The sequence below is a fragment of the Prosopis cineraria genome, unplaced genomic scaffold, assembly GCF_029017545.1.
Source record: "Prosopis cineraria cultivar Desert tree isolate PC_DT_omini unplaced genomic scaffold, ASM2901754v1 PC4, whole genome shotgun sequence".
NCBI lineage: Eukaryota > Viridiplantae > Streptophyta > Magnoliopsida > Fabales > Fabaceae > Prosopis > Prosopis cineraria.
The window spans coordinates 4752867-4766324 of record NW_026555335.1 but is presented as its reverse complement, the minus strand read 5'-3'; the positions used below and the strand labels follow the sequence as shown (position 1 = coordinate 4766324).

Sequence of the window (13458 nt, the reverse complement as noted above, 5' to 3'; positions counted from 1 at the left end):
AGCTTAAATATGAGGATAAAGTTGTTGAGAGTTGAGAAATGTGGAGACAAGCAAACCCAACACACGGACAAGCACTCCAACAACCTTTTAGCATTAATCAAGGCTCAGAAACTGAGAACCGTGAATTGTACTAGAGAATTGCATCTTCCATCATTCTCAAATTGTTTTCCCTTATTTATAAGCTGTCAACCTCTATAAACGTCCAATTTGTTTTTTCGTTTTTTTAAAGAGCATTATTAAATAAGGAGCTCCATCAAAGAACCACGAACGGGCTTTGCAGATTTAGAGGGTTGGTTCGCAGAGTGACGATTGAACAGACAATGGCCTCTTCCCTTATCTACTACTCCTTCGGTTTCTAAATACTCTCACCAAATTGTAATATAGGATATTTTTTAAAAAATTTATTTAATTCAAACTATAAAATATTTGATAATTTTTATAATTATTTTTTCAACTAACTCATACTTTATTGATTACTCTTTTTAAAAAAATAATACATAAAATTTTATTATCATTACCAAAATATTTATATATGATATTTAATGAGAGTAAAACTGAAAAGATATTATTTTTTTAAAAGAAATTTAAGGTTGCAACTGATATTTTTTGTTCTTGAAAAAAAAAACTAATATTTTTATAAATTATAAATTAGTTACCAATGCCTTATATTTTGCTCTAAGTAGATGTAAAAAATAACCAACTCACATAGTTTAAGAAAGTTAATTAAGTGTAATGGTTATGTCTGAAAATTTAAAAATGAATTAAATTATTCCTGCAATTAATAAAAATAAATTTGTATAATGAAAATAAGCATAGACTTTGTGAAAAAAAATTTAAAAATGTGACATATTCTTTTTGAAACCTATCATTGTGCATATAAATAAAAACAAAAAGAAACATAAAGTTTCTCTTATATTTAAAAACAGAACAGTAAAAATTACTTCAGCATCTATCTGGGTCAGATTCAAGATGTTGCTGCGCCAATGACTCCACGATAATTAATTTATTCATCAACAACTTTTTGGCACTTAACATTGCTGTATTTTAACTTGCTTCTTTCACTTGTATTCACAAATGAATGAATTGATTATTGATCCTAGTTTTCACTCTTCACATCCTTATGAAAAGACCAAGTGAGTGAGTTCCCAGTTCTCACTTCATCTGTTCATGATATTCACAAATGAATGCAATTGGTTATTGATCCTTGTTTGAAAAGAATTCCCCCCCCCCCCCCCAAAACCCTTTATTTTTTTCTTTTCTTGGATAAAATGATGGCCTAATTTTTTCCATTTGGCTGCAATGTCTGCCACCAAGGTTCTACTCCTCTGATTGTATATATAAGCAAAACATTCATGTGATTTCTATAAGTAAAATAATAAATTTTAAAAAAGTATTTATGAAATCTTTATTAAATTGTCCTTAATAAAGTCATTGTTTTTACGACACGCTCAATTCCTTCTAATATTAAAGATTAATTACAAGGACATTTTATTCTTAAATTTTTAATTTCAAGTATCATTATTAAGATTAATCAGATTTTTTAAATTGTATAAGCTGGCTAAAATTACCAAAGATTAATTACAAGGGCATTTTGGTTTTAAACTTCTAATCTCAAATGTAATTATTAAAATTAACTAACTTTATTAAATCATATAAACTTGCTAAAACTTGCTTAAATAATATAAAAACCAAGGGAGTAATTACAGTATGATTGGAATCTAAAAACAATGCAAATTCTCGTGCAGTCGTGCAGAGAAACCAAGGGAAGCATTCAAATCCTCCATTTGGAGAATTTGTTCCCAACGTTTTTGAAACAGGTTACCCAAGAAAAGACCTTTTTAATTATTTATTTATATAATTTTAATAGTAAATAATCAAATTATCTACTAAATTTTAAGCCAAATAGAATCATAAACCTTAAACTTATTTATTATAAAATTATTCTCTCATCTTTTAAAAATGATACAATTTGGTGTCTACCATTAATAAAATTTAATTTTAATTGTTAGTTGACAAAAAAATAACAAAAAAACCTAAAAAATTGCACAAAAAAATTATACATTTGACCTAATAATGACAGACAAAGACCTAAAAAATTATAAAAAAGGATAACAATTTTTTAATAATTGTTTATAATTTTTTAAAATTATTTTCTATTATTTTTTAATAGTTAAAGTTAATTTTTATTAATAATAAAAGTTAGATTGTACATTTTTGAAAAGTTTCGGAAACGATTTACATAATAAAAAATTTAAAATTTATGATACTATTAAATTTAAATCTAAAATTTAAGGATAATTTATTTATTTATCCTCATTTTAAATCCATGTTTTGCAATTACTCTCTTGTTGCATGATATGACCTACCATAAAGAAATTTGTATGCATCGCTCAACTGCTTTGTGACTCATTTTTTATTTCTTTAACTATTACCACGAGTCTCAAAACCAAATCGCTCAATTATTGCTTCTTTTAGTTTTTAGGTGTAATATTAATCACCGTTACAAATGAAAACTTTCCCACTATAAAATATTTTTTAAAAGATTGAATATTAAAAAATATAAAATATTTTTAATATTTTAAAGTATAACGATTGTGTTTTTTTTAAAAGTGATCCTAATAAGTAAATCACATTATATTTATTTTAAAGTACAGCACTTTATTAAATGAATAAATATGAGAAGACAGTATTAGTTTAAAAATAAATAATTATTTTATTTAAGAGTGAGATTCAGTTACAAATTATTTATATTTTTTTAATGAAGGGATTATTATTTGCACCAAAGTTATTAAACATTTATTACATACACTAAACACTCAAGAATTTTCCTCGTTCTTCTTCTTTTAAATTTGATCACTTCCCACGTACCATCTTAATTACTCTGCTTTTATAATGTATTTGTACCTCAAAGCTAGCCTCCCTAAGATGACTACTAATTAAAAATTAATTTATCATACATCGTGAACTTTGCTTTGCATATGCTAGCCTCCCTGAGATGTCTACTGATTAATAATTAAATTATGCATGCATAATTTAATATACACACACATTTTCTCCAATCTTTATTATATATGACATTTTCAATCGTTTTATATATATTAATAAAATTTAATTTTTTTAATATTATAAAAAAGTGAGATACATTTTTATTTTTATTTTTATTTTTATTTAATAATATAACTACATTAAACATTTTTATGTTAATAAAAATGAATAAAATTTAAAAAATAATTTAATTATTATAAATTTTCTTACATTCTAAATACAAGATTGTTTTTAAAAAGCGTCTTAGACCGGAGGAAGTATATAAGTGTACAGAAACGAGCATGACTTAATATTTATAAACATGAAAAATGTACAGCGCAAAACGTGATTTTGTGCGTCTCCCATGCGCAAATAAATATAATTCTTGCCATGAAAACGTGTAACTTGTTGGTTAGTGTGCTGCACAGTCAGCCTACACATTGCAAGTTTGAATGGCAGACCAAAAAAATAAGTATAATTCTTATTTTATCATATTATTTTATATAAATTTAATTTTCTCACCTAGGACAAATTAAATTTTCAATAATAGATATAAAATTTACAAAGAATCCACACACAAAGAGAACTATAAGGAATCACATTGTTTGCAAGCAATAAACAATACAACTCATTATTATATTTCGCACATCATGTATGATCCATGCTTTCATCTTTTAAATAAATGGTTGGGGATTCAATTTCTAGTTTATGTGTATATAATAAATTTAATTGAAAAGGGGTTAGTTTTTTATTTTCATACCTAACAAAAATTAGTTTTCACTGTCGGCATCCCCAGAAAGAAAAAAGTAAAAAAAGAAAAAGAAAGGCCAAAAATGTTAGTTTAGTTACATTGTATATATTGTTGCAGTGGCCTTACAATTAATACTCATGGGTCCTCAAATAAATGAGTTTGGTTTTGATAAATTGCCATTAAATACTCCCATGCAGCGTTAGGTTTTGGTCTTTTTTCTCTTTTCCCTTACCCCTTCTATATATATAGTTACTTTCTCCGTTTAAAAATATAAAATATTTTTAATTAAATTTTATCCCTTAATAAAATAGTTAGTTATTTTTAAACTAACCCTATCTTTTTATTTTTACTCATATTAAACACCCTATATTAAATATAAAGTTATTATCAATAGGGACACTTTAAAAAAAAATAATTACACCTTAAAAGATTAAAAATATTTTAAATTTTTAAATATCTAACTCTTTAAATTTTTTTTATATTTTTAAACGGAGGAAGAATTTACAATAATGAGGATAAGGAGATGATAAATAGTATACAGATGATGTGGATATCAAACCTGGGACGTGTTTGGCATATAAACCCGCCGAGCTAAGTAGGCCCAATAGAAATTAAAGCTTCAGATATAAAAAATATTTAATGATATGATATTAAAAAGAGATGCTTGCTTAATGAGGATTTACATATGCGCTACTATTCAAGATAGTATCTCATCCTATTCTATTCCAAGTTACAAGAGTGTATCTCATGACTCCTTGCACTTTATAAAATACTAAAAAAAAAATTCTTCTTGAGTATGGACTCCATTGTACTCAATATAAATAAATTTTAACTAACTCATACAATTTTAAAAATTAGTTAATTCTAATAATTATGTTTGAAATTAAAATTTTTGGACTAAGATGCTCTTATAATTAATCTTTAACTTGTCTGCTAATTGAATACTATTATCGTTTAATAAATAAAAATTTAAAAAATAATGTCAGAAATAATTCTTGAAAATTAGTGCTTTATTTATAAAAAAACACAAGAAATCGTATGAAAGTTTTGCTTGTATAAGAAGAGAGCATATACATACATACTAATCATGATTATCCCTGTAGTAACCAATGACCGTTTTCTTTTACAGACCAGCATTCGATGAAGTGGAAGAAAAGGTCCTTATATAAACAAATTTGTTATGAATATTAAGAAATTATGTGTATGTTTATTATCTCAAATTTTTCAATATCTCTCTATTACTATAATATTTTTTAATTATTATTATTTGATATATTTATTTACTTTAATTGATATATTTATGTCTATAAATAGAAGACATCTCAGTTGTACTTTACAATTGAAATAAGAAACCTCTTCATTTCTTATTTTCAGTATAGTTTTTTCTTTTCTTTCTTTTCTCTATCTCTATTTTCATAACATGTTTTTAGTACTCTATTCTTAGCATTACTAGGTGGGTGCCTTTATAATTATTGAATTAGAGATTAATGCCCATACCAATAAACATTTTTAATAGAGATGGATGCACATTTGGTTGAATATTGAGCAAATCTCTATCATTCATGTACTTTTGTTATTTATGTTATTTATTAATTTATTTTTTTGTTCAATTATTTTCTTTCTCCCTCAATTAATCAAATAATTACATATTCTATGTCCCATCTAAAAGTATGAGGCACAATTTAATTTTAAAAATAAGATTTGTATGTGTCCGTGTGAGACTGTAAGGTATAAACCCTAAATTAACAGCACTGTTTGCTATTTAAAATATAAGATTTTTTATCAACTTGTGTTCATCCAAAATGCATGACTTCCTAAGTAATAGTATTCTTTTTCGATCTCCTTATTATTAATTATATAATGTAATTAAAATAGATTAATTTTAATTGTTGGTAATCTTAAAAAATAGTGATATTTTTTATATCATTTTAATGATATGCTAAACCACTTTCAATTACCTTCATTTATCATTATGAAGCACTTAAAATTGTCCTATGTTTCAACCCCAAGATTGGAAGGAAAGTATTGATATTTATTATAAGAAAAATAATAATAAAATTCTTTCAAATTATATAAATGATAATCTAGTATCTTAAAATATTATAATTTCAATTGAGTCCCTAAGAACGTCTGTGCCAATAAATTTTAAAGTAAAAAAATTATTTTATCCTTACTGAAAATAATAAGCCCAATCACAATTTTTATTCTATAAATCACAAGAGTTGAACAAAAAATCATAATTTATTAAGTGTAATATCTATTATTAAAAAATAAACCTTCAATCATAACTTTTATTTAAGGGATAATATGTAACATCCTAAACTTCAAATTAAGGGTTGAAGTTCAATATGTTACATAACAACTTTTTTTGTAGATCGCAAAAGTTAAATAAAAAATTATAATTTATCAAATATAATTTTAATTTTTTTTACAGTTGTGCAGGAGTTCGTAGAAGATCGTAATATTAAAGTTGTCACGAGATGTCTAGCTAGCTAAGATTAGTGTATTAATTTGTTTCTTTATAAACATGATTAAAAGTGATCACCTAATTCCTCATAGTGAAATCTTTGATTTTTCTGATGATGTCATGTAAGTAATGATTTCCTAAGTAGTTATGGCTAATGAGTGACAATGTCTTTGAAGTTGAGTGTATGTTAACTTTGGGTAATTTTTCATTTGAGCAAAGGCTAAGGTAATTTTTTATTCATATAATTTCTATTATTAAAAAAATAAGTTTTCAAAATAATAAATCCTATTTACAATTTTTATTTAAAAATTATAAAAAATAATCAATAAATCACAATTTGTTGATAAGGTGAAATGATGTTTTCATTTTAAAATTTACTGACAAAAAAGTCTCTAAAAATTTTAATAAAATGATAATATTTTGAAGGATCAAGTTGTTATTTATATACTTTAAAAGAAATTTATTATTATTTTTCCTTCATTCTATATATTAATTAAACAAACGCCAGAAAGAATGATTTCGTCATCAATGGATATTCTAAACCTAAAGCTAAAATGACACTTTCTTATCTGGGAAAATACCTCCAGAGAGAGATATTTTGCTTATGGATGAAGAATTCATATCGTTCAAATTTGTCCATCACATTTTATCCCGCGTAGGAGCCTTCTCTTCTCATAATCCTATTACTTAATTGTGGGATATAAACATCACAATGTGTAATGACCCGTAAAAGCACAGTCGCATGTGATTCTCACCCAAAAGAAAAAAGTACGCTTGTATCTTTGTATAACCAATAACAAGTAGCATGTACCAAAGTTGCCTTCAAAATTATATCTAATTTTCCGTTAAAAATTAATTTTAAAAAAGGAATATCATGGGCATGAGGAGGCTTGCTTATACAGAAGAACGGATCTAAATATATTACACTTGAAAAGCGAGATAATTTTTTGTATAATTAATATATAATTAATATTTATTTTATACTTACTGTCATACTTCATTTAATATTTAATACTAGTATCGTTCGGTTATTTTTATATAAAAAGTAGGAAAATTATTTTTAACTGCATCTTGTCTGTTCTGTTCTCTCTTACATTTTTTGGCCATTTTTTATACATTGATCACATCATTTTTCTAAAATTTTTTTTACTGTCACTAAGACAACTAGCATTGACATGTTTAAAAAAAAATTAGCAAATTTAAGGTTTAAACATTATGCATAACAAATTTTTTTTGAAAGAAAAAATTGTTGAATTGTGTTGTGGGCCTACTCTAAGGAGGAGTCAAAATGCAGATGAGTCACATGAGGCACACGTTAATAAACAAAACTACATCACACAATTTTAAAAGAATAATTAACTATGATAATTATGTTTTAAAATAAAAAAATTAGACTAAAATACTTTATATTAATCAATATAAATATTTATTAATTATTTTTTATTGATGTAAATTATGAAAAATAATTTAAAAAACTTGTAATAAATATTATTTAGGATATATGATTTTATTTATGAAATAAAATAAGAAATAAAACTTTTCTAACAAATAAAATTGAGGGGAGTACAATAGTTGGTAGCTATGTAGGATTGGCTAAATAGTCAAAGAAGATTTAGTCAAGCCACCTAACATGGGGCCCCGCCCTCTGAGTTAATTAGCAATTTTTTTTTTGGGGATGAAGGTTAATTAGCACTTTTATGGATTGTCACATTCCGTCTCTTGCTTCTTTTGGTCAAATTCCAAAGTATATCATCATTTAAAGTTAACCCCTCACACACTGGGTCATTAGTGCTACTCCTCTACCTATCACAGAACATTTCTAATTGTCTCATTAGAATGTTAGAGAGGTTAAATTATTATTTTTTGTTTAAAATATAATAAAATTCCAATTATATTTCTATCTAAATAGAAAATTTTCAAATTTGCTCTATATTCTCTCTCATGAGTAATAAGTTTAAATAGGGGTCTAAGATTAAAAAAACATAAATAATACTTCTATTAAGTATTTTTTTATTAAGGGCTAAATTAGGAATCTTTTTAAAAAGTGTACTGTGACAGGGAAAGGAGGGGAGTGCGCGATTTAACTATATTTGTACACTTGTCTCAATTTGTGTATCGTTGATCATACCTAACTCAAACGAAGGCGCTATGATGTGTAGCACCAGAATGGCTTTCTTTCTCCCTTAGTAAACTTAGTCTGGTTTACACAACCCTTCACAAGTGGGAATCCCATCACTTTCTTTCGTTTTCTTCCCAACCATCCTTATTTATCGATATAATTAACCACTCTTTCTTCAGAGTTCTAGTACTATTTATATATAGAAGCACACGCATGCGTTACGATATTGATTAGCACAGCAGAGAGAGAGAGAGAGAGAGAGATGAGGAGAGAGAGTAGCTGTCATCCATTGTTGAGAGGAGGAAGAGGAGAGAGGAAATACAGGCATGGGTTCTCAGAAGGGGAAATGAAGTCACTGGGAAGCATATGTGAAGTTGTGTTGCCATCTTTGCCATTGGAAGCTCTTCGCACTCAGACTCGTTCAAAGCCTCTTTCGTCCTTCTGGTCCTCGTCTGCTTCTCGCTTTCCCATCCCTCATGAGGTGCGTACCTTGCTGCTCATTGATCGCCCCTCCAAAACATTTTATTTCATGTTATGTGAAAAAGGAAGCTCTATTTGGTTTCTGGTCTGCTGAATTTCTTCGTCTCTTTCTCTTGTCTTCTCCCTCTTCTTTTTCTGAAAGTCCGTTTAGCTGCTATTAGAAACACAGGCCATGCATGACACGAGACTGTTGCCGTGTAAGTTTTAACATGACTGCGTGTTAATTTCACAGATGAAAAGAGAGAGAGAAGGGAAAATGACAATTAAGAACTCTGTAAAAACATTAATTACAACAAAAAACTATTTAAAAATGTGAATATTTAATTAAAAAATCTATCAATTATATTTGGAATTATTTTCATGTCAGTTGAAAATTTAAAAAAATTAGTTGATAATCTCAATTTTTTACTGTTAATATAAAAATAAATTATCGAATAAATCAAGAATATATACTTGAATTATTTATAACATTAATTAAAAATTTATAAGAGTCAGTTATAAATTATAAACTAATTATTTATAATTTTTGTGCTTTCAATATATAAACAAATTATTTAAAAATATTAAATATATTTAAAATTATTTGTAATATCGGTTAAAAATTTATAAAAATTAATTGTAAATTGTAAGCCAATTATTTATAATTTTTTTACTATTGTTTGAAAAATTAACAAAAATAATTGAAAATTTTTATAATATTAGTTGAAAATTTATTAAAGTTCATTATGAATTTCAAGCAAATTAATAAAAGATAATTTAATGCAAGTAAGTATTGTAGTGTATTATTAAAATTTTAATAATTTAAAATTTTTAATTATCATTAATATTCTTACAAGATTTTTAACCATCATTTTGCCAATAGAAAACCGAGTGTTGTAAATAACATGTCGATTATAGCTTACGGATGTTTTCGTGTTAAAAAACAATGTCCTTTAATGTCAGATTCTTCTTGTTTCAATTTTTGTGAAAGATTCTTATTAATTTATGGATTCCAATATCTAATTTTGGTTCTATTATTTTTTTAATCGAAGTGAAAGAAAAATTAATTTCATACACCTTTTTCTTTTCTCTTTTTCTGGTCGTTTTCTTTTGCGGTACCCTGTATTTCTTTTATGAGATTTCAATTTAATTTAAAGTTGGAGCCTTTGCAACGCAGGTATGTCTATTAATAATATAATCAATTTTTTCTAGGAAAATAACAATGAAAAATTAGGATCCATATATTATACTTATTACCACCCACAGTTCATGGCCTAAACTCCCAAAACTTTATTTCGTAATTAACAATCTGATGCATTTTGATTTTAGCAACTTACACTTTTTACAGCTACGTGGCAAATATGAGGAAGGGTTTGCTTAGTGATTAAGACGTTAAGTGTTGAAAACCTCCAAATATAATAAATAATTACTCTTTTTTTTTGTTCTTAAAAAAGTCAAAAAGCATTCAACTTGAAAACATCTTGAGTGTGAATGTTTCAATTTCATATCTGCCAATATTTTATGCCCCAGTCAATTCAATTCGCCTATCTGTTAAGTACTACACCAACATGCATGTGAGTGAGTTGGTGGCCTATTCATAAAAACAACAATTATGTACTTAAGGGGTCATCTGGTGTCTAAAAAAATTACCAAAAAAGAGGACCAATATTGGTCAATTTATTTTTTTGTTTTTGGAAATTCTAAATGACCACACCCACCATTACTTTGAGATTTATGTCAGTAATTCTCACTTAAGAGAAGATAAATTCACTGAAAAAAATTATAGAGAACTGAATTATGCATTTCTAAATTCTCTCTTATCTTATTGTTCACAGAATAAAAACATAATCAAAAAGAAAAACTAATTTACATAATAGTCACAGAACCATAATAAATATTGTAAAATGTTAGTCCCACCTTTTTACTATAAAAAATATTCCCGCTTATTATTGTAGTCAAACTATTGTTATACACTAACTAGGATTTGTAAGGAGAGCAGGTTGCAGAGACGTTAGCGAAGAGGGGTTTGATAGAGGCACTGATACTGGTAAGAGTGATTCTATGGCTGCTTTCGACAAGGCTAGGGACTTTGTTGCTGTGTGGGTCTCTGTGTCTCAGTGGGAAATGGCCCTTCCTCAACAATTTCTCAAACATCCCTTTGCACCAAAGAGAGAAGGTTCTGCAGTGCTGGCTCCAGCATCGCTTCCTTACTCCTATCAGGCTCGCTTTCGCTTACATCAAAGTCTTATGCCACTTCGTTTACTTCTCTTGGGTATCCTTAAACCTCCTTCCATTTAATTTCATTATCTTACGCCACTCCTCTCACTACTTGACCACTTCAAGATCCTAAATGCCTTTGATTCCTGCAGGTTGATGAGAATGGTGACAACCCAGCATGGAAAGCTATTGGATATGAGGTGCCTGCAGATGATGGGACACCAAGCAATGACTCTGACACGAGGCCTCTTCAGAAGGGAATCATAGAAACCATTTGTGAGTCTGATTCAACTCTGCAACAATCTCTGGCTGAGAAAGGCCTCCATGTCACACTGGACTCTCGAAGCAACACCCTGAGGGTCAAATGTGATGTAGTGATTGTGGGGTCCGGTAGTGGTGGGGGAGTTGCTGCTGCTGCTCTTTCAAGTGCAGGCCACAAGGTGGTTGTTATTGAGAAAGGCAACTACTTCACAGCCAAGGATTATTCTTCCCTTGAAGGCCCTTCCATGGATCAAATGTATGAAACTGGAGGGATCCTTGCTTCTGTGGACTCTAGAATCCTGCTTCTTGCAGGATCAACTGTAGGAGGTGGCTCTGCTGTGAATTGGTCTGCTTCCATTAAGACCCCACCTGAAGTGCTTAGTGAATGGTCTGAGAGCCATGGGCTTTCCTTCTTTTCAAGCCCCGAGTATTTGTCTGCAATGGAATCTGTGTGTAAAAGGATTGGAGTCACTGAGAATTGTACGGAGGAGGGTTTTCAGAATCAAGTCCTCAGAAGAGGGTGTCAAAATCTTGGCTTGAAAGTTGATTATGTTCCTAGAAACTCATCTGGGAATCATTACTGTGGTTCTTGTGGTTATGGCTGTCCAAGAGGAGAGAAACAAGGAACCCAACTTACATGGCTTGTAGATGCTGTGGATCATGGGGCGGTAATTGTTACTGGATGCAAAGCTGAGAGGTTCATGTTGGAAGGTAAAAAGACTGGAAGTGACAGGAAGAAGAAATGCTTAGGATTGATGGCAAAAGCTTTAAGCAGCAGAATCACAATGAAGCTGGAGTTTGAGGCCAAAGTGACAGTTTCTGCAGGCGGGGCTCTTTTGACACCTCCTCTAATGATCTCTAGTGGGCTGAAGAACAAGAACATTGGGCGAAACCTTCACCTTCACCCTGTTCTAATGGCTTGGGGATACTTCCCAGACAACTTTTCAGAATTCAAAGGAAAAGTCTACGAGGGAGGCATAATCACATCGGTCCATAAGGTGCAATCATCAAGTGATTCCAAGTCCAATACAAGAGCCATCATTGAGACTCCCTTTTTGGGACCAGCAAGCTTTGCCTCATTATTCCCTTGGCAATCTGGACTTGACTTCAAACAAAGGATGCTGAATTACTCAAGGACTGCCCATCTGATCACAATAATCAGAGACAATGCTTCTGGGCAAGTGACATCAGAGGGAAGGATCAGCTATAAGTTGAATGCAATAGACAGAGAGAACATGAAGGCTGGGTTGAAGCAGGCATTGAGGATTCTAATAGCTGCCGGAGCAACTGAAGTAGGAACTCACAGGAGTGATGGGCAGAGAATGAAGTGTAATGGGATCAGTGAAAAGGAAGTGGAAAAGTTCTTAGACAATGTGTATCCAGCAGAGGGGGCTTTATCACCAGGTAAGTATTGGAATATATACTGTTCTGCTCATCAGATGGGAAGCTGCAGAATGGGAGTGAATGAGAAAGAAGGAGCAGTTGATGAGAATGGGCAAAGCTGGGAAGCAGAGGGCTTGTTCGTCTGTGATGGCAGTGTGCTTCCAACTGCAGTTGGCGTGAATCCCATGATCACTATCCAGTCAACAGCATACTGTATTTCAAGGAGAATTGCACAATTTCTGACAGCAGAGCAAATCTCTAAAGTTCATTGATGGTTTTTTCCTCATAGGAAGCTTGATTATCTAGTGGATAAAATGCAGCACTCTTTATATCCAGTAGTCATGCTTTGTTGTTAGGAAGAGCAAATTAACGCTTGAAGTGAGTTTGTTATATATCTCTGCATAATATTGGGATTGAAATCATATAATGAAGTTATTTACTTGTCAATTTCTTATGTTGTTATCATGTATTTTATCTATAACTTATACAAACTTTGGAAATAATAACGTCGATATTTTTTTTTTTGAGACCTTTTATGAAAACATCTTGCCGTTTGGTGATTGGGTATAGAAAAATAACGCAAGCGAAAATATGTATATTTTTTGTTCATTAACGACTCGTTCTCTACTGAAGTAACTTCATCAAAATATATAGGTAATCTCACTTCAAATGTTTTTTGAAAAATTTGCCCAAAAGAAAAAAGTAAAGTCAGTAAATAATGGATAAAATAATTATGGAAACGAAATTGGTGTTTCATCCACAAAAAAATCTGGTTTC

At 29.3% G+C, this 13458-nt stretch overlaps 1 protein-coding gene across 1 annotated transcript; it reads left to right on the top strand.

Moving 5' to 3' along the window:
* Positions 1-8543: 8543 nt before the first annotated feature.
* Positions 8544-13203, top strand: LOC129308044 (long-chain-alcohol oxidase FAO1-like). The gene is made up of 3 exons (XM_054949015.1): positions 8544-8842; positions 10820-11092; positions 11190-13203. The coding sequence occupies exons 1-3, from the start codon at positions 8624-8626 to the stop codon at positions 12951-12953; spliced, it is 2256 nt and encodes a 751-aa protein (XP_054804990.1). The 5' UTR covers positions 8544-8623; the 3' UTR covers positions 12954-13203.
* Positions 13204-13458: the final 255 nt, after the last annotated feature.

Excerpts from the sequence above, each read along its gene's own strand:
- LOC129308044 (XM_054949015.1), top strand. The coding sequence starts at position 8,624 with ATGAGGAGAGAGAGTAGCTGTCATCCATTGTTGAGAGGAGGAAGAGGA. Across the intron at positions 8,843-10,819 it reads GCTTTCCCATCCCTCATGAG|GTTGCAGAGACGTTAGCGAA; the intron begins GTGCGTACCTTG and ends TAAGGAGAGCAG. Across the intron at positions 11,093-11,189 it reads ACTTCGTTTACTTCTCTTGG|GTTGATGAGAATGGTGACAA; the intron begins GTATCCTTAAAC and ends TGATTCCTGCAG.